This window comes from Arachis ipaensis, chromosome B01 (assembly GCF_000816755.2).
Source record: "Arachis ipaensis cultivar K30076 chromosome B01, Araip1.1, whole genome shotgun sequence".
Taxonomy (NCBI): domain Eukaryota; kingdom Viridiplantae; phylum Streptophyta; class Magnoliopsida; order Fabales; family Fabaceae; genus Arachis; species Arachis ipaensis.
Genome location: NC_029785.2, coordinates 129578606 through 129599745, shown reverse-complemented (window position 1 = coordinate 129599745; position 21140 = coordinate 129578606). Strand labels below are relative to the sequence as shown.

At 38.0% G+C, this 21140-nt stretch overlaps 5 protein-coding genes across 8 annotated transcripts; 3 read left to right on the top strand and 2 right to left on the bottom strand.

Moving 5' to 3' along the window:
- On the top strand, positions 2837-4009 carry LOC107614050. Its single transcript, XM_016316278.1, has one exon. It carries the CDS (start codon positions 2837-2839, stop codon positions 4007-4009), a length of 1173 nt encoding a protein of 390 aa, XP_016171764.1.
- Positions 10833-12005, top strand: LOC107614038. The gene has a single exon (XM_016316252.1). It carries the CDS (start codon positions 10833-10835, stop codon positions 12003-12005), a length of 1173 nt encoding a protein of 390 aa, XP_016171738.1.
- LOC107638329 (acyl-CoA-binding domain-containing protein 5) lies at positions 12170-16243 on the bottom strand. Of its 3 annotated transcripts, none has more exons than XM_021104795.1 (17): positions 15945-16243; positions 15773-15854; positions 15549-15689; positions 15378-15455; positions 15169-15273; positions 14988-15054; positions 14847-14908; positions 14589-14728; positions 14384-14510; positions 14167-14281; positions 13984-14072; positions 13781-13864; positions 13635-13698; positions 13346-13542; positions 12732-13235; positions 12581-12640; positions 12170-12502 (listed from the first exon to the last, which is right to left on the bottom strand). In XM_021104795.1, the coding sequence occupies exons 1-17, from the start codon at positions 15980-15982 to the stop codon at positions 12419-12421; spliced, it is 2037 nt and encodes a 678-aa protein (XP_020960454.1). In that variant the 5' UTR covers positions 15983-16243; the 3' UTR covers positions 12170-12418. The 3 variants fall into 3 exon arrangements, with proteins under 3 accessions (XP_020960454.1, XP_020960445.1, XP_020960447.1); XM_021104786.1 differs by having other exon boundaries at positions 13346-13548; positions 15945-16240; XM_021104788.1 differs by having other exon boundaries at positions 13346-13548; positions 15776-15854; positions 15945-16240.
- On the top strand, positions 16667-18634 carry LOC107638321 (pentatricopeptide repeat-containing protein At4g22760). Of its 2 annotated transcripts, XM_021104781.1 has the most exons (2): positions 16667-17131; positions 17210-18634. In XM_021104781.1, the coding sequence occupies exons 1-2, from the start codon at positions 16781-16783 to the stop codon at positions 18503-18505; spliced, it is 1647 nt and encodes a 548-aa protein (XP_020960440.1). In that variant the 5' UTR covers positions 16667-16780; the 3' UTR covers positions 18506-18634. The 2 variants fall into 2 exon arrangements, with proteins under 2 accessions (XP_020960440.1, XP_016197029.1); XM_016341543.2 differs by having other exon boundaries at positions 16667-18634.
- LOC107620005 (monothiol glutaredoxin-S2) lies at positions 19492-20250 on the bottom strand. Its single transcript, XM_016322233.2, has one exon. It carries the CDS (start codon positions 20057-20059, stop codon positions 19751-19753), a length of 309 nt encoding a protein of 102 aa, XP_016177719.1. The 5' UTR covers positions 20060-20250; the 3' UTR covers positions 19492-19750.

Here is a 21140-nt window from a genome sequence, read left to right as displayed (position 1 = left end):
AGCTAAATTGATGAGAATCAATCAGCTTTTGTGATGATAAGAACATCACCTTGAAACTCTAGAATTCATTCTTAAAAATTCTTAAAAATAAAAAGTACCTAATCTAAGCAACAAGATGAACCGTCAGTTGTCCAAACTCGAACAATCCCCGACAACGGCGCCAAAAACTTGGTGCACGAAATTGTGATCATCAACAATGGCGCCAAAGACTTGGAGCTCTCAAACGTGAATTACACTTTGTCACAATTCCGCACAACTAACCAGCAAGTGCACTGGGTCGTCCAAGTAATACCTTACGTGAGTAAGGGTCGATCCCACGGAGACTGTCGGCTTGAAGCAAGCTATGGTCATCTTGTAAATCTCAGTCAGGCGGATTCAAATGGTTATGGAGAATTGATAATTAAAGATAAATAAAACATAAAATAAAGATATCAGCAGAGCTCCACACCTTAATCTATGGTGTGTAGAAACTCCACCGTTGAAAATACAAAAGTGATAATGGTGGTCATTGGCTTCGGCCCCAAAGAGGGAACCTGAAGAACCAAGATGAAAATACAATAGTAAAAGGTCTTATTTATAGAGAACTAGTAGCCTAGGGTTTACAAAAATAAGTAATTAATGCAGAAATCTTCTTCCGGGCCCACTTGGTGTGTACTTGGGCTGAGCATTGAAGCTTTCACATGTAGAGACTTTTCTTGGAGTTAAACGCCAGCTTTTGTGCCAATTTGGGCGTTTAACTCCAACTTTTGTGCCAGTTCTGGCGTTTTGACGCCAGAATTCTTAAGCTGACATGGAACGCCGGTTTGGGCCATCAAATCTTGAAAAAAGTATGGACTATTATATATTTCTGGAAATCCCAGAATGTCTACTTTCCAACGCAATTGAGAGCGCATCAATTGGGCTTTTGTAGCTCTAGAAAATCCACTTCGAGTGCAGGGAGGTCAGAATCCAACAGCATTTGCAGTCCTTTTTCAGCCTCTAAATCATATTTTTGCTCAGGTCCCTCAATTTCAGCCAGAAAATACCTGAAATCACAAAAAAACACACAAACTCATAGTAAAGTCCAGAAATGTGATTTTTAAATAAAAACTAATAAAAGCATAATAAAAACTTACTAAAATATACTAAAAACATACTAAAAACAATGCCAAAAAGCGTATAAATTATTCGCTCATCACCTGCCCACGCTAGAATTCACAACACCTCACAACACCTTTCACAACTCTGTGTTAAAAAAGTTTCGCGGTGACCAACAACAACAATATTTGCCACTTCCCCTGAGAAACAGCAGTTGAAAGTGCAATGGGGACAAGGTACAGCGGCTGAATTTACTTGGGAATTGGTTAGTGAATTCCTCAAGATGCATCCTCAATTCAACCTTGAGGGCAAGGTTGATGTTAATGGGGAGGGTAATGTAAGGGAGAAAAATAAAGCTACGACAATTAGGGAAATTAATGATGAATTAGTCTCCAATAATAAGGAGCAGCTGGCACTCAATGAAGAAAAGGAGTTAGTTATGCAGAGTGGACAGATGGCGTAAAATCCACCAATTCAGGAAGTGAGAAAAGGTAAGAGAAAAAGAACTTTTAATAGGAGGCTGGAGGAGTTTGTTGGGTAACGAACTTGTGGTAATTGGTCATCTCTCTCTTACTTTCTTTGACTCTCTCTGAACCTCTCTCTCTATACCTTCTCTGAAATCATTTTGAATTTTCTTTCTCCCTTTCCCAGGACATTGCTGAATCTTGGAAGCTATCCTGCGATTCTCTTCGATTATTATACCGCTTTATTATCTTTTGCTTACTTTTACAATGACTACCTTTTAATAGTTCCTTTTTGTACTGTTTCATTGAAGAGTTGCAGAACCATTTTTCATTGCTGTACTTTCATTTCTTTTTTTTAAGTCATTATAAAAGTCAGTTGCATCGTACCCTACCATAAGCATCATCACCAAGAGATTTGGTATCATAATTCATAGTTGTGGGAAGGCATCAGCACCAACAGCAACAGCTAATGTGTGTTGTCCACTCACTCCTATTGTTTATCGTAGGTATCCATGTTGTGACATCCCTCTTACCAATTGAAAATTAAGGGCAGCAACATTCTTACCAAGAGAATCAAGAGAGTCAAGTACCTTAACTCATGCCAAAAGATGGTGGCTTTATCATGTAGGAATGGACTAAGAGGTCCAACATGAATGTCGCCGCCTTTTCTTGTAGCTCACTCATTATCCATGGTTCAACCTGTTCTAGAATTTCCCTTTTCACAGCATCTTTTTTTGTTCCATTCTAAAAATTTAAACAGTTAAAGACTCATTGCATTGAGAGTAAGAATGTAACTGCAACTAAGAGTTGAAAATGAGAAAGGAGAAAAAGAGAAGCCTATGCATCCTGGCTCAAGACACCTTAAGGATGCATAATCAGGTTGTAGCCTTTGATTGTATATGCTACAAAATCCCAATTCCCAAATCATATCAGTCAATTGAATTGAATTGTTGTTAGCATACCTAGCACGCCATTGAAGTGCTTGCCGGAAGGTTCTGGAAGAGAGGGCACGCTCTGCGCACGTGACTCCAACGGCGGATGTAGTCGGTGCAGTACCGCAGCCAGATCGGTCAAACGTATTGGACAAGAATGCCCCTGGATAGCTTGCACCTTCGGACTTCATCTTGCCATCTTGGGCCTTAGGCTGTGGGCCCAACTCAATAAGTGCTAATTTCACACGATATTTTAACTATTAGATCGAGCCCGTCTTAATAGATCGTTTTTCTTCTCCTTCTGAATCCCTATTTAGGGTTTATCCCTTCTCCCATTTTACTCTGTCAAAAAAATAAGAACTCATGCTGGGATCTTGTCTCAAAAACCTGTTCTTGTACGACCTTACTGTCATCACAAGAACCCCATCAACCTCATTTCTGATCCCTTCACCTTCTTCCCCATTCCCTGCTCCCAATTACGCTACAGTCACAAAAACCCTGGAAAAACAATCCTTTACGGTGAATTACCTCGTGGAAAATTGTGGGTTCCTCCCAGATTCCGCTCTTCGTGCTTCCAAATACGTCCTTTTAAAGAGTCCCGAGAAACCCGACTCAGTCATCGCACTCTTCAGGAGCTTCGGTTTCACAGATTTGCAGTTTCACAATGTCATTCGGAGATCACCCAAGGTTCTCGTCAGCAAACCCAAAGAGACCATCTTGCCCAAGCTCGAGTTCCTCATCTCCAAAGGTGCTTCAAAATCCCAACTTGCCCGCATCATTGAGCTCAACCCTCTAATCTTGAAAAGAAGCTTAGAGAAACACCTGATCCCCACTTTCGATTTTTTGAACAATTTCATTCGTTCTGAAGAAAGGACCGTTGCTTCTATCTTACGCGCTGTCCGAATTTTAACTTATTCTAAGACGCTTCGAAATATTAACTTGTTGGTTGATTTAGGAGTCCGTGAGATAAGCATGTCATGGCTAATTCGCCAGTGGCCTTGCTTGCTTGTATTCAATTCTGAAGTTCGCCTCAAGAGTATAGTAGATGAAGTCATTAAAATGGGGGTTGATCCCAACAAGGCTAATTTTGTTGCTGCATTGTATGCTAAGTTTCTTCCAAAGTCCATGTGGGATAAGAAAGTTGAGTTGTACAAGAGTTTTGGATTAACTGATGACAACATTCGTGAGGCTTTTGTGAAGCACCCTTTCTGTATGCTGAAATCTGTGCAGAAAATTGAGGCCTGCGTTGGATTCTTTGTCAAAGAACTCGGTTGGGAGACTGCTGAAGTAACCAATAATCCGGTTCTTCTCTCGCTGGATTTGGACAAAAGGATTGTTCCGAGGGCTGCTGTCATGAAGATTCTTATCTCCAATGGTGTCATTAAGAGTGGCAGGCATGCTTCTGCATATTTTGTTTCTGAAGAGGAGTTTTTTAAGAAGTATGTTAATCGTGACAAGGATCATGCTCCCGACTTATTGACGCTGTATAATGAGAAAATGAATCTTCCAGTAATGGATAGTAAATTGATGTCTTGATGCCTATGAGTTCTCCTTTGATATTTTGCATTCATTTTGCTGGTTATAGTTCATTAGTTTTTCAATATTCAGGAGCAATAAACAATATCAGAACTTTTAAGGTGGCAACTGGAATTGGATTTTTAGTTAAATAAAATAAGAGAAAAGGACAAACAGATTTCTAATTTATTAAGTCAAAGACAAATAACTCCTGTCTTCGAATTAAAAAGTCAAAGATTTATTTATCGTTAAATAAGAGAAAAAGACAAATACCATTTTTACATTCCTCTACCTGTTAGTTTATTCCCCTTAACATAATGGCAGTTACCATTACCCACTATATCACTAGATCACAAATTGTTAAAAATAAAATAAAATAAAGATCACATTAACTGATTTAAATGGTTATTAGTAACTACTCTTCAACTACCCACTTCACTTCACTGCAGATCAAAAGGTTTCCTTGGAGTAGGTTCTCGATTCTCCACTGATTGCAATCTCTGTTTGAGATGAAATACTTCGTACTGTGTGTACAACAAGAAAGTGATGTTATGAATGATACAGCTAAGGCTAGTAATCAATACAAATAGTTATATTTATACCTGTAGTTGGAATGCCCTGGCTCTCTCTCCAGCAATCACACCTCTGGTTGAGTGCAGCTCCTACAACAAAAACTCAATCAGCCGATTACATTATTGTATAAAATGATTGATCCAAATGCTTTTTTCCATCAAAGTGTGTTAATGTTATGTACCTTTTGTGTATCATCTAAAACAGCCTTGAGGAAGGCCACATCGTGTTCGAGCCGTACATTATCCGAATGGACCATGCTTGATAGGTTGTTGGCCTCTTCTTGTGCTAACTCTAAAACCCCAGCTTTTCTCTCAGTGATTCCATCTCCTTCACTGCCTCACCTAGTTTTGTCTCCATTTCGTTCCGGCTTTTAATAGCAGATGCTAAGCTTTTCTCTGCGGCTTCTTTGTTTGCGAGGGAAGCCGCCAGTTGTCCCTCTAGAATTCCATTTTTCCTTATCAGAGCCGCCATTTTACTTTCATAGTAATGGTACAAACTTGAAGTAGACACAGATCAGAATTTATTGCTTTCAAGAAATGAAGCATCATCGCCTTCTAGTCTGATGTTTTCAAATCCTTGGTTTTGCTGATTTAAAATTTCAGATGGCAATAACTGTTTTTCCTCCACATTCATCTTTGCTCCATGATTACCATAATCAACTTCATTTCTTCTCTGATCTGCTGCCTGAAATGTATGACAAATTAAACTACTATCGTGTTTCATCTACCCCCGCCCCACTTTTATCAGACATATTTTGGAATAATAAATACTAATGATATTTAGATGTGTTTTACCGGAGGGAAAGAACCTTGATCAGAGTTCTTGTCAATCTTGACATCTGTATTGTATTCTTTGTCGAGCTTGAATTGCTTGGGAAGGGAAGAGAGATTGGTATGTGGGAAATTAGAATCTTGAACCAGGGACTCTGACAAAGATTTCCTACCAGAACCATGTTCAATTGCAGATGCTAGATTTATCATGTCCATGCACAAAGATTTATCAGCTTGGCTACACAAATTACCATTTAATAGAGATGCTACAGTCGATGTGCATAAATATTATTTACAAGGCTGGTCTTTTTACACCAACACACCTTGAACTAATTACATTTGACATCGTAGGAAACGGATTGAATTGGACGTGAATCAGCAACACATGTTCTTTTTAAATGTTTGACAGTATTATTATTATCATACAAATGTTGTACACTTGTTCGGATGCTACTGAAAGTTTGCAACATGCACCAACACCAACAAGGAACACGAATAAGCATCATCACCAAGAGATTTGGTATCATAATTCATAGTTGTGGGAAGGCATCATCACCAACAGTAATTGTTCATCGTAGGTATCCATGTTGTGACAACCCTCTTACCAATTGAAAATTAAGGGCAACAACATTCTTACCAACAGAATCAAGAGAGTCAAGTACCTTAGCTCATGCCAAAAGATGCTGGCTTTATCATGTAGGAATGGACTAAGAGGTCCAACATGAATTGTTGAAGGTGTGTGAGGGAAGAGGTAAGCAAGTTCAGATTCAGAGCCAATGAAGAGAATGAGCTAAAAATGTTAACTTTCATTATGACTTCCCTCAAGAAATGTTTACAGCAACTAACTGCATATGTATATATACTACGCTAACCTGCACTAACAAAACTAGGGAGAACTAACTAAGGCTAACTCATTATAAATACAACAAACAGCAATATGTTATATCAGGTAATACCCTCCCTCAAGCTGGGAGGGTTGGGCATAAAAATGTCCAACAACCCAAGCTTGCTACACAATATGTTGAACGGTCCTGGTGCCAGAGGCTTAGTCATGATGTCTGCGACTTGTTCATGTGTAGAAATTGGTAAAAGATGAATTAAGCCTTCTTGCAATTTATCCCTCACAATGTGACAATCAGCCTCGATATGCTTTGTACGCTCGTGAAATACTGGGTTAGTAGCAATATAAATGGCAGATTTACTATCACAGTACAAATTCACAGGTTTACCAAGAGGTGCTCCTAAGTCTTTCAACACATAACTAAGCCATTGAGCCTCTCTGGTGGCCAGTGCAAGAGCCTGATATTCTGCCTCAGAGGAAGAAGCTGCGACGGTTACTTGCTTCTTGCTCTTCCAAGTGACAAGGGAGGAACCCATATAGAAGCAATAGGCTGAAACCGATCGTCACGAGTCGGGGCATCCAGCCCAGTCAGAATCAGAAAATCCAGTGAGAGATATATCGGAATTGGCCGAGAAGAACAGCCCCGCTGCCGGAGAGTTCTTTATGTACCTGAGGATCCTATGTGCTGCTTGCAAGTGATTAGTTGTGGGACAATCCAAGAATTGGCTGAGCTTGCCAATTGCAAAGCTTATATCCGGCCTTGTGTTTGAGAGATACAACAGTTTTCCAATGATTTTCCTATAATAAGAGGAATCAGGCAAACTATCTCCATTATCCTTGCTCAATTTCGCCCCATAGTCCATGGGAGTGGAGACAGGCTTACAATGCTCAAATCCAGTGTCCCGCAAGAGATCTAGAACATATTTTCGCTGATATAAAGCTATGCCTCTTGAAGACCTAGCAACCTCTAAGCCAAGGAAGAACTTGAGATCACCTATGTCCTTAATCCGAAATCTGTCATGCAAAGTCTGTTTCACCCTTCCAATTTCAAACAAATCGTCCCCTGCCAACACTAAATCGTCAACATAAACCAAAATGACTGTAAAACCAGTACTTTGGGATTTAGTAAACATGCTGTAATCAGATTTTCCCTGATTATATCCTAACTCTAGCAGAACAGATTTCAGTTTGAAGTTCCATTGTCTACTAGCTTGTTTAAGCCCATATAGAGACTTTTCAAGCTTGCAAACCTGACCCGGAGCTATCGCAAGACCTTCGGGGGGTTTCATGTACACTTCCTCATCAAGCTCACCATGCAGAAAGGCAGTATTAACATCAATTTGCTTCAAATGCAATCCCTTGACAGCAGCCAGTGCCAAAACAACCGGCAGTGTTCCTAGCTTGATAACGGGACTAAACGTGTCTTTATAGTCAATTCCGGGGACTTGAGTGAACCCCTTTGCCACGAGACGAGCCTTGTGTCGCTCAACACTACCATCAGGGTGATATTTGACCTTAAAGATCCACTTACAACCAATCGCCTTCTTACCACTCGGAAAGGAAGTCAATGTCCAGGTTTTGTTCTCATTCAGAGCATCCAATTCAGCTCGGATGGCCTCTCGCCAACAAGGTTCAAGTATGGCATCTTCATAGCATTTAGGCTCAATGTTCAAGATAGCTAATGAGTATGCACTATGCATGGGTGAAAGAGATTTGTATGATAAAAACTTTGAGATGTGATATCGTTGATTGGAAGAAGTTTCTCTGTTGTGATTATCAGTAATATTCATGCATTTATAATCTTTTAAGTATGTTGGTGGTTTACTAATGCGTGATGATCTTCTCGGTGTGGGGTGAGAAGATGGTAATACATTGTGATGTTGAATGTTTGAATGAGTGGGTTGTGCATGCAATGCTGGACTCGAGGATTCAATATCTGTGGGTTGTGTGGCAGTGTGTATGTGTGGTGTAGGTTGACTAGTGTGGAGTGGATTGGAAGCAGGGGTGTGCAGATCGGTTATGTGGTGGTCAAACAAATCATAATCATGCATGACGTGGGGTGTATTATGTTGCTGAAAAGCTGGTTCTTGGTGAGAATCAATAGGCAACTGAGATGAAGCAATATATGGAAAATGATTTTCATAGAATTTGACATCTCGAGACAAAAATTTCTTTTGAAATCAGATCAAGAAGCATATAACCTTTGGTACCTTCCTTGAAACCGAGGTGAACACATTTTCTTGAACGAGGGTCCAATTTTGTTCTGCTATTCTTGATCGTGCTTGCATATGCTAAACAACCAAATACTCTAAGGTGAGAGATATGGGGGAGTGATTTATGCAATACTTCAAATGGAGATTTTTCATGTAAACGAGGTGTGAGAATTCGATTTATCAAATAGACTGCGTGGATCACTCCAAAACTCCAATAATACTTAGGTATTTGGGCGTGGAACATAATGACCCTTGCCACAGCCAAAATGTGTTGATGCTTTCGTTCAACAACACCATTTTGCTGTGACGTCTCAATGCATGACCTTTGGTGCAAAATTCCAAATGAAGCATAAAAGGTTGGCATTAAAAATTCAGGACCATTGTCAGTCCGAATAATTTTTACAGATTTTTCAAATTGGTTTTTGACAAGTTTAACAAAATTTTGCACCAAAGATGCTGCTTCAGCCTTAGACTTCATCAAATTTATCCAAGTAAATCTGGACTTGTCGTCCACTATAGTGAGAAAGTATCTATGGCCATCAATAGACGAAATAGCAAGTGGTCCCCAAATATCAATGTGAAGCAAATCAAGATTATTATCAGAAACAGTATCACTTTGAGAAAAAGGCAATCTTCTTTGTTTTCCTAATTGACAAGAGTCACAAGGATTTTCATTTATTGTACAATCAATGAAATTGAAAGTTTGCTTCATAACAGCTAGTCTATTATTAGGAATATGACCTAATCTATCATGCCATAAATGCTGCATGTGTGCTCTTTGTGTGGGTGCTGTGATATGGTGTGCAGTATAGTGTTCGCCAAGAGGGGCAATGCTGTGCTTATTTAGTATGTATAGACCATCAACAGAGTTAGCAATACCAATCATCTTCTTTGTGTGTTTGTCCTGTATCTCACAGTTTATATCAGAAAAAGTCATTTTACAATGCAACGATGCAGTTAGCTTCGACACTGATATGAGTTTAAAGTTAAAGGAAGGAATGTACAATGCATTGGTAAGATAAAGATTTTCTGAAAACTTAATGGTTCCCACAATGCAGCTCACAGTGGAAGTACCATTAGGGAGTTTGACAATGATCGGATCAATTTCAAATGTTTTAGAAAAATCCCTGAGGCAATATGACACATGATCAGTGGCACCAGTGTCTATTACCCAAGATTTATACTTTTGTATGCAAACATTAAGAGCCTTTATGTGAGATTTAAAATGCAGAATATGTGTCACCTTACCATGAGAAGGTGGCTGAGGTTGAGTTAAGATGTGGTTCACGCTATGAATATGTTGCACTTCTTGCTTATTGAGTAAGGCCAGCAAAGCTTCCTTTTGTTCTGGAGTGAAATCGCTCCCTGTAGTCTTCTTCTCCTCCAACTGGGGGTGATTGAAACCGAGATCATCATTGCTGGGGCAGAGTTTAGTGTTTCTTTGCCTTAGATGAGGAGGAAGTCCGTATTTCTTGTAACATGTATCTACTATGTGTCCAGTTTTGTTACAAAACGAACATTGCATCCTTGAAGGTGTGTGAGGGAAGAGGTAAGCAAGTTCAGATTCAGAGCCAATGAAGAGAATGAGCCAAAAATGTTAACTTTCATTATGACTTCCCTCAAGAAATGTTTACAGCAACTAATATAGCAACTAACTGCATATGTATATATACTACACTAACCTGCACTAACAAAACTAGGGAGAACTAACTAAGGCTAACTCATTATAAATACAACAAACAGCAATATGTTATATCAGGTAATATGAATGTCGCCGCCTTCTCTTGTAGCTCCCTCATTATCCATGGTTCAATCCGTTCTAGAATTTCCCTTTTCACAGCATATTTTCTTGTTCCATTCTGAAAATTTAAACACTTAAAAGACTCATTGCATTGAGAGTAAGAATGTAACTGCAACTAAGAGTTGAAAATGAGAAAGGAGAAAAAGAGAAGCCTTCGCATCCTGGCTCAAGAAACCTTAGGGATGCATAATCAGGTTGCAGCCTTTGATTGTATATGCTACAAAACGGCAAAACCCCAATTCCCAAATCATATCAGTCAGTTGAATTGAATTGTATTGTTGTTAGCATACCTAGCACGCCATTGAAGTGCTTGCCGGAAGGTTCTGGAAGAGAGGGCACGCTCTGCGCACGTGACTCCAACGGCGGATGCAGTCGGTGCAGTAAGCGTGGTAGCAGCGGGTCAGAACCGCAGCCAGATCGGTCAAACATATTGGACAAGAATGCCCCTGGATAGCTTGCACCTTCGGACTTCATCTTGCCATATTGGGCCTTAGGCTGTGGGCCCAACTCAATAAGTGCTAATTTCACACGATATTTTAACTATTAGATCGAGCCCGTCTTAATAAATCGTTTTTCTTCTCCTCCTGAATCCCTATTTAGGGGTTATCCCTTCTCCCATTTTACTCCGTCAAAAAAATTAGAACTCATGCGGGGATCTTGTCTCAAAAACCTGTTCTTGTACCACCTTACAGTCATCACAAGAACCCCATCAACCTCATTTCTGATCCCTTCACCTTCTTCCCCATTCCCTGCTCCCAATTACGCTACAGTCACCAAAACCCTGGAAAAACAATCCTTTACGGTGAGTTACCTCGTCAACAATTGTGGGTTCCTCCCAGATTCCGCTCTTCGAGCTTCGAAATACGTCCTTTTAAAGAGTCCCGAGAAACCCGACTCAGTCATTGCACTCTTCAGGAGCTTCGGTTTCTCAGATTTGCAGATTCACAATGTCATTCGGAGATCACCCAAGGTTCTCGTCAGCAAACCCAAAGAGACCATCTTACCCAAGCTCGAGTTCCTCATCTCCAAAGGTGCTTCAAAATCGCAACTTGCCCGCCTCATCGAGCTCAACCCTCTAATCTTGCAAAGAAGCTTAGAGAAACACCTGATCCCCACTTTCGATTTTTTGAACAATTTCATTCGTTCTGAAGAAAGGACCGTTGCTTCTATCTTACGCGCTGTCCCAATTTTAACTTGTTCTAAGACGCTTCGAAATATTAACATGTTGGTTGATTTAGGAGTCCGTGAGATAAGCATGTCATGGCTGATTCGCCAGTGGCCTTGGTTGATTCTATACGCTTCTGAAGTTCGCCTTAAGAGTATAGTAGATGAAGTCATTAAAATGGGGGTTGATCCCAACAAGGCTAATTTTGTTGCTGCATTGTATGCTAAGTTTCTTCCAAAGTCCATGTGGGATAAGAAAGTTGAGTTGTACAAGAGTTTTGGATTAACTGATGACAACATTCGTGAGGCTTTTGTGAAGCACCCTTTCTGTATGCTGAAATCTGTGCAGAAAATTGAGGCCTGCGTTGGATTCTTTGTCAAAGAACTCGGTTGGGAGCCTGCTGAAGTAACCAATAATCCGGTTCTTCTCTCGCTGGATTTGGACAAAAGGATTGTTCCGAGGGCTGCTGTCATGAAGATTCTTATCTCCAATGGTGTCATTAAGAGTGGCAGGCATGCTTCTGCATATTATGTTTCTGAAGAGGAGTTTTTTAAGAAGTATGTTAATCGTGACAAGGATCATGCTCCCGACTTATTGACGCTGTATCATGAGAAAATGAATCTTCCAGTAATGGATAGTAAATTGATGTCTTGATGCCTATGAGTTCTCCTTTGATATTTTGCATTCATTTTGCTGGTTATAGTTCATTAGTTTTTCAATATTCAGGAGCAATAAACAATATCAGAACTTTTAAGGTGGCAACTGGAATTGGATTTTTAGTTAAATAAAATAAGAGAAAAGGACAAACAGATTTCTGATTTATTAAGTCAAAGACAAATAACTCGTCTTCGAATTAAAAAGTCAAAGATTTATTTGTCGTTAAATAAGAGAAAAAGACAAATACCATTTTTACATTCCTCTACCTGTTAGTTTATTCCCCTTAACATAATGGCAGTTACCATTACCCACTATATCACTAGATCACAAATTGTTAAAAAAAAAATAAAGATCACATTAACTGATTTAAATGGTTAACTAGTAACTACTCTTCAACTACCCACTTCACTTCACTGCAGATGAAAAGGTTTCCTTGGAGTAGGTTCTCGATTCTCCACTGATTGCAATCTCTGTTTGAGATGAAATACTTCATACTGTGTGTACAACAAGAAAGTTATGTTATGAATGACACAGCTAAGGCTAGTAATCAATACAAATAGTTATATTTATACCTGTAGTTGGAATGCCCTGGCTCTCTCTCCAGCAATCACACCTCTGGTTGAGTGCAGCTCCTACAACAAAAACTCAATCAGCCGATTACATTATTGTATAAAATGATTGATCCAAGTGCTTTTTCCATCAAAGTGTGTTAATGTTATGTACCTTTTGTGTATCATCTAAAACAGCCTTGAGGAAGGCCACATCGTGTTCGAGCCGTACATTATCCGAATGGACCATGCTTGATAGGTTGTTAGCCTCTTCTTGTGCTAACTCTAAACCCCCCAGCTTTTCTCTCAGTGATTCCATCTCCTTCAGTGCCTCGCCTAGTTTTGTCTCCATTTCGTTCCGGCTTTTAATAGCAGATGCTAAGCTTTTCTCTGCGGCTTCTTTGTTTGCGAGGGATGCCGCCAGTTGTCCCTCTAGAATTCCATTTTTCCTTATCAGAGCCGCCATTTTACTTTCATAGTAATGGTACAAACTTGAAGTAGACAGAGATCCAAATTTATTGCTATCAAGAAACGAAGCATCATCGCCTTCTAGTCTGATGTTTTCAAATCCTTGGTTTTGCTGATTTAAAATTTCAGATAGCAATAACTGTTTTTCCTCCACATTCATCTTCGCTCCATGATTACCATAATCAACTTCATTTCTTCTCTGATCTGCTGCCTGAAATGTATGACAAATTAAACTACTATCGTGTTTCATCTACCCCCGCCCCACTTTTATCAGACATATTTTGGAATAATAAATACTAATGATATTTAGATGTGTTTTACCTGAGGGAAAGAACCTTGATCAGAGTTCTTGTCAATCTTGACATCTGTATTGTATTCTTTGTCGAGCTCGAATTGCTTGGGAAGGGAAGAGAGATTGGTATGTGGGAAATTAGAATCTTGAACCAGGGACTCTGACAAAGATTTCCTACCAGAACCATGTTCAATTGCAGATGCTAGATTTTGTCTAGCAGAGTCAACTAAACCTTGTCAAAAAAAAAGAGGTATCATCAGTTTGAGGGGCCAATCTATCTATTGGATGATGAATACTTTTCCAATATAGATGCTAGACCTTTACTCAGACTTGATCGTCTTCCCTGCGCCAATTCATTCTTTTCCATTATCAGCACTTCCACCTGTTAAATTAAGAAGAAAAAAGGTTATTAGGTTCAACAAAATTGAAATCAAACACTAACTTCCTAATACTTTTTGACAGACCTGATTTGTTGGATCTTTTTTGGACCCTCCAAATGCAACAAGAAAGTCCTTTTCCTTGTGCTGCACATATACCAGACTGAAACCCTGCTATACAAAGTTCTTATAAGCACAATGTTAAATTATCAATCGCAAAACAAGGATTTCAATATGACAGAGCAATGATAACATGGCATGGGAAATTGGGAACAATATATGTAACCCACCCTGCTGGTAATGATTGAAGATGGAGGTGCTGTAAATGCCACAGACCATTCACTTTTAACGATATCAAATATCAAAGTCTCTCCATCTCCTGCAAAATGTAGAGAATAACAAATTATCTAAAATGTGTTATGATTTAGTTTCGTATTATGAAGAACGAATACCTGTTCCAGAATTATACATACGTTTTTTCTTGCTTCCACCCCCTGTAATATACCATTTAGTACCACAGAGAACTCCACAACAACCAGCTCTAGGTGATGGATGGAAACCTTGAATCTTCACTCTTGACCATGCCATCTGAAGAAGCATTCATTTTCATCAAATTATATAGTGGATGAGATTTAATCTGCACTTGCAGAAATCAAGCAATTCCATTTGAGACTTGGACATTCGACTCACTGTTTCAAAGTTGAGTGAATATAAGTCATTTAAGGTTCTGGATTTTGATGATCCTCCAAATATGTATAAAATTTTGTCATCATGAAGAGAAGCTACATGGTTGAATCTTGGACAAGGAGCGGCTCCGCTGCAAGTAACATTTATACAAAGTGATTATGACTATATAATCACATTTAAGTCCAAGAGTAGCCTGAAACACACTTACGTGTAGTGAAGAGGAAGCCATGTCAAGGACTTGAGATCAAACATATGTAGATCATTCAGTTTCCTTCTTTTCGCATCTTCGCCGCCGAACAATATTAAAACAGTGTTTGCCATAACAACACTATGACCACTTCGAGCAACCTACAAGGAACAAAATCTTTATCAGTACTGCCTAGTGTTATTTCTGTGAAGATATTTATTCAATCATGAATCATGATATTCACAGGGTATTTGCATAATTATTAGTAGAAATTGGTACCGGTATGTCTCCCTTTGCCTCCATTAGTGACCAGCACTCAATCTCTGTATCAAATGCCCATACTACAAACATCAAAAATATAATTAGATCAATAATACAACATGAACAGATCAATTGGATGTAAAGGGCACAAAGCTGAACCTGAAATCTTGTCACTTTCTGGATCTGTCTTCCCTCCAATTAGAAGTACCTTTTTTCCCCAAGAAACCTGCCCAAATTATCATCAACTATGAGAGAATTGATGCAGCAAGAAAATTTTAATGATATATCCATTCAATGCAGAACACTTAGTGAGAATATGCTGCTAACAGGGCATATTTACCAAACAATGACCCTTGCATGCTGGAATCTTCAGCGGCAGACTGCTTGGCGACAAGTAAAGCTTCGACGATGCTGTGGTCCACGAAAATGTGTCGAAATTCAGCACCTGATAATGGAGATGAATAGCAATAAAAAACAGAGTTATATGAAGAAACCAACAAACAACCCATTAACTAGCCAATGTTGATCAACAATCTCCAAGACTCACACCTGCACATCATCTAAGAATCCATTTCCAGATTCGCCACCAACCACTATCATCTTGTTCCCAACCACAGCTGCTGCATGCTATTCACAATGAATAATAACACCTCAATTCAGTTAGTACCTAACAACAAAAATTCCACAAAATACACTAAGAAGAAGAAGAAGAATACAAACATTGGATCTAGGAGTTGGTTTATCCCCTGCAATTGACAAGACCATCCAATTATCTGAGGTGGTTGATTGTGGTTGAGATGAAGTGTGGCAATAATTCTCATCAGAATGACCACTTGTTCCTTCTTCTCCTTCACCTTCACCCTGAAATGAATAAAAGCAAACAAGCTTAAGACTTTATATATTGCTGCCATTTCTTATACAAGAAAAGGTAAAAGGAAAATTACTACATTGGTGGTTCCATTTCGTTTGGGGTTCCTGACGGGACTCCTAATTCCCTGAGTTGAGTCAGAAAGCTGCACCTTCAATCTACATTACAGTACACGTTCAAGTTCAACACATTAATTAATTGAAGCAAACTTCAAAAGAATCAAAGAGAAAAAAAAAGAGGGGTTTTACCGGGCAAGTTTAGTACGGCGACGAGAGAAACCGAACATTTCGATAAAGAATTTGTTTCTTCTGATGAGGCAAGTGGCAACCAGCAAGTGAAGAAGGAAAACAAAGAGAAAATGATTGCTGGTTGTTAAGGGTTATGGTTATGGTTATGGTGGATGAACAACATTGTTTAATTTAATGAATGAGTATTAATTGATAAAGCAAGTGGCATGATGAGACAAAAACTCATAGCAGTGAGGTCACTATTTTCTTCCGCACAATATGGATTCGATTCTCTTCACTTCACTTCACTTCCTAATCAATAATTGTATATTAATCATGTGGGACACAAAAACAAATGCACCAGTAAACAATAAACGATTTTTTGTGTATTTTTATGAAAGATCATCTGATGAGTAATAAAAAATAAATGATAAAATATTTTTTTTTCATTTAAAACGATATTACTTTTTGTGAAAAACTGAGGTTTTTTAATACTTAAAATCAATAAATTGTTCCTCTTTGCCACTATCAACTTTTCTCCGGGTTTGTAAGTATTGTATTCTGCTGAGTCATTGTCATGGGCATGGTTACTATTTGCTTGCTCTATAATTGGAGCTGTCCTTTCCTCTCATCATTCAATTTTAGGGCTAATAACGTTGGATATATTTCCATATTAGTTTGCACTGCATTGCAAAAAAAACCGAAATTGGTTATTAATATATATATTTCTCTTTTTTTTTAGTTTTTCTTCTTCCCCATGACATAAAATTCATCTCAATAATTGCATCACTAATCAAGGGGTGCCTAAAGTTTCATTCTTTTCTTACTTCTCTAGCAACATAATTTAGAAAAGTTTAATGGTGGGAGCTCCCAAATTAATAACCTTATTGAAAAAATGTTCAACTCTGAAACAAGCAAAAGAGATCCATGCTCACATACTGATCAATGGACTTTTCCATCTTGAACAACTCCTCATCCATCACATTCTTCTCTGGAATGTAACCAACTACAAAACTATGGCACACTATGTCTACCTTATTCTTCACCGTATGCGCAACCCTGATTCCTTCTCTTGGGGATGTATGATTCGCTTCTTCTCTCAAAACTGTCAATTCATGGAAGCAATTTCTCTCTATGTTCAAATGCAGAGGATTGGCTTGTGTCCAACTTCACATGCTCTGTCCTCTGCGCTTAAGTCATGTGCTAAGGTTCAGGATGGGTTTCATGGTGTATCTATTCATGGACAGGTTCATGTTCTTGGGTTTAATGCTTGTGTTTATGTGCAGACAGCCCTTCTTGACTTGTACTCGAAAATCGGTGATGTGGGGACTGCACGCAAACTGTTTGATGAAATGTCTGACAGAAATGTAGTTTCTTGGAACTCTATGCTGTCTGGGTATCTGAAAGCTGGTAACTTAGGCAAGGCTCAGGAATTTTTTGAAGAGATTCCTAAGAAAGATGTTATATCTTGGAATTCTATGGTCTCAGGATATGCCAAATCCGGAGATATGGATTCGGCCTATTCTTTGTTTCAACAAATGCCAGAGAGAAACTTGGCCTCCTGGAACACAATGATCGGTGGTTATGTTGACTGTGGAAGCATAGTGTCAGCAAGAGAATTTTTCAATGCAATGCCGATGCGAAACAATGTGTCTTGGATAACAATGATTGCTGGTTATTCAAAGAGTGGGGATGTTGAGTCTGCTCGAAAGCTCTTTGATAAGATGAATAAAAAGGATTTGCTTTTGTATAATGCTATGATAGCCTGTTATGCTCAAAACAGTAGACCCAAGGAGGCCCTTGAACTTTTCAGTGAGATGATTAAACCAGAAATCTATGTGAATCCAGATAAGATGACTTTGGCCAGTGCCATATCAGCATGTTCACAATTGGCAGATCTAGAATATTGGTGTTGGATTGAGTTACACATGAGTGACTTTGGAATTGTATTGGATGATCACTTGATTACTGCTTTAATTGACTTGTATGCGAAGTGTGGAAGCATCGACCGGGCATATGAGCTATTTCATGGTCTGAAACAGAGGGACTTGGTTGCATACTCTGCAATGATCTACGGATGTGGAATCAATGGAAGGTCATCTGATGCAATCAAGTTATATGAACAGATGCTTGAGGACTGTATTCGGCCGAATTTAGCGATTTACACTGGACTCCTTACCGCTTATAATCATGCCGGTTTGGTCGAAGAAGGTTACCGGTGCTTTAACTCCATGAAGGAAAATGGAGTTGTGCCTTCACTTGATCATTATGGAATCATGGTTGATCTATTAGGGAGAGCAGGATGGTTGAATGAAGCTTATAATCTTATAACAAACATGCCAATGCAACCAAATGCTAGTGTTTGGGGAGCTCTTCTTCTTGCATGCAAAGTACATAACAATGTGGAGCTTGGGGAAATAGCTGTTCAGCACTGCATTAAGCTGGAAAGTGATGTATCTGGTTATTGTTCTCTCCTTTCTAGCATATATGCTGCTGTTGGAAAATGGGATGATGCCAAGAAGTTTAGAATGAGCGAGGAAGGAAAGATCACTAAGGTACCTGGTTGTAGTTGGAAAATCTAATTTTACTTACATAATTAGCTGTTTCTGTTTTTTTACATGCCATTTTTTTTCCATTAGTAAATATGTACATGTAAATCATATATTAAATTAATCCTAATTAATCAGATACTGATTATGGTTTTTTTTCCATTTTCTTTTTCATCCCTTGGAAATCAAATTTATTTGGAAGAAAACCAGTTATTGAAATGATGACTAGCTAGGTTGGAAAGATTTTTTGTTTTTTGGAACTTGTTGTATTGCATGCATTGAAAAGTAAGTAAAAATAAAAACCAGAGTCCATGGTGCTACATGAGTAGGTATCGCATAAGAAAAGGGATTTCTTACGTAGACATGGCAAATCTCTTGAATATATAGTGAAGTGAGAAAGAGTAGTAGTGATGATGATGACTCACAAAGTTAAAGTATTAGACTATAAATAGAACTGATAAGCATTACTTTTTTAACTTTATCACCAATGTTCTTGCCTATCCTTTTCATAGAGATAGTGTATTCACCAGATTACAATTCCTAAAGATATTTAGCATACAGTGTTCAATCTCTGATCAAACTACATTTTCCTCTTTTAACTTGATGACATATTGACATGCGCTCCATAGTGTTAGCTGCTTTATTTTAATAAAAAAAAATAATCTCTTTTGTCTTCTATTCTTTTATCTAAGTTCTATATTATTTTATTATTTGATGATGTGACAGAAAAGGATCATGTTACATTTATGTCACTCTCACTTTTGCATATGAGATATCAGCAAGCAATGCAAGTTTGTTTATTTATTCCTTTTACTTTTTTTGCATTTGTCCCTCATCAAAGTGCTGAGAAAAGACACCGTCTGGCAGAATCAAATACGCCAACAGTTTTGTCTATATCAACACATTACAATATTCAATTCCAGTTGCATTATTATTCTTTTAAGAACTTAAGTACCTTGATTTACAGACTCAACAAAAGTGCTTAATTATATTTGTGATTACTGATACTAATAAACATAGGCTGCAAACTCCATGTATTAGTTTATTATAATCATCAAAAAGATAATTACATCATTCTTTTAGCAAGCATCTAGTGCCATATATATATGAACTCTATATTATATGAATATATGACACTGCCTCTCTCTCTCTCTCTATATATATATATATATTTTACTATGACCAAAACAGACTTATTAGTAAGTGCATGTGTGTGCATGGTGAGTAGATAGTGATAGCAATAAGATGATGATGTGAAAATGAAAATGAAATGAAAATTCAAACCCAAAGAGCACCAGCTTTCTTGAGCATAGGGATCAAGGATCGGTTAAGGTGAAGGCTCATGACTTCATTGGTTCCACCAACAAGCTCACCACCAATGAAAACTGCAGGCACAGAAGGGTTGCAACCAAGCCTTGAAAGAGCTTGCTCTATGTCTCTTCCTCTTTGTATCTCATCCAACTCATGAACCGCTGGGTTCACACCAAAATCACAGAACAGTGTCTTTATGGTGTGGCACATGCAGCATGTACTCCTACTAAATATCACCACTGGCCTCTCTGAAACCAACTTTGTCACTCTATCCATTATACAATACAATATAATGGTGTATACCCTCAATTCCTAGATGGGTTTGATTTAATTATTTAATGCAGTTATATAGAAAACAACTACCTTAGCTTGGGGGAATTTTGTGATCAATGTGTAATAATGTATCTGGGTTTGTGATGTTGATGAGAAGCAGCAAGTTAAGCAGACTTATATATATAGGGGTTGGTGGACTATTATCAATTGGAATCTCTCTAATAAGGAAAAAGGAAAAGATAGGTGATAATTAAAGAGATGATGAGAATAATGGATAGAGATAATTTAATATTTTAAATTATTATTAGATATTTGGGTCGGTTTTTTTTTATTTTGCTTTGATCAGTTCAGGCATGATAGTGATTGATGATGGAAAAAGTATTCTTTTTATTTACTGCTGAACGAATATATATATCCATAATTGATCCATGCATGCATGCATATACGGAAAATATAATAAGATAGTGTCCTTTGTACGGCTTTAAAGGGAAAAAAAGAAATGAAAAAAAAAAATAGAAAAAGGAACTTTGTGCATATATACCATCATGTTAATTGATTAAAATTAAATTGTCATGTGGTGTTATTTGATTGGTAGAAAAATCAAACAGTGTTGTTTTCGTGTTTTGCTTTTACACGATTGCATATATACGACTTCCAATTGTGGAATGAGGAGAATTATTATTGAATTAATTAAGCTATTTGACATGAATAAATTCGCTAATTATGTTGTAATGATAATATCAACAGCAACAACAGTAATAATAATTTGATCACTTATAAATAGTAATTAATATCAACAACAATCATGTTTCTTTTTTTTTTCCTTTTTCCTTTTTATTTTTTCCACCTAAAACTAGAGAGAGTTTCCACCTTATCTATCTTAGAGGCATCTGCTGCGTTGGAACGAAAGTTGAAATTATCCAATTGGGACCTCGATCTTTTTTGTTTCTCTTATTAAGATTCGCATCTAATTCTAGAAAAGGAAATATATGGTTAAAGCAATAATATTGCGAGTTGAAATTTTAAAAAATATTAGTTTAAGATGACAACTAGCTGGAAGTAGATTGATCATTTTAAAAAGATG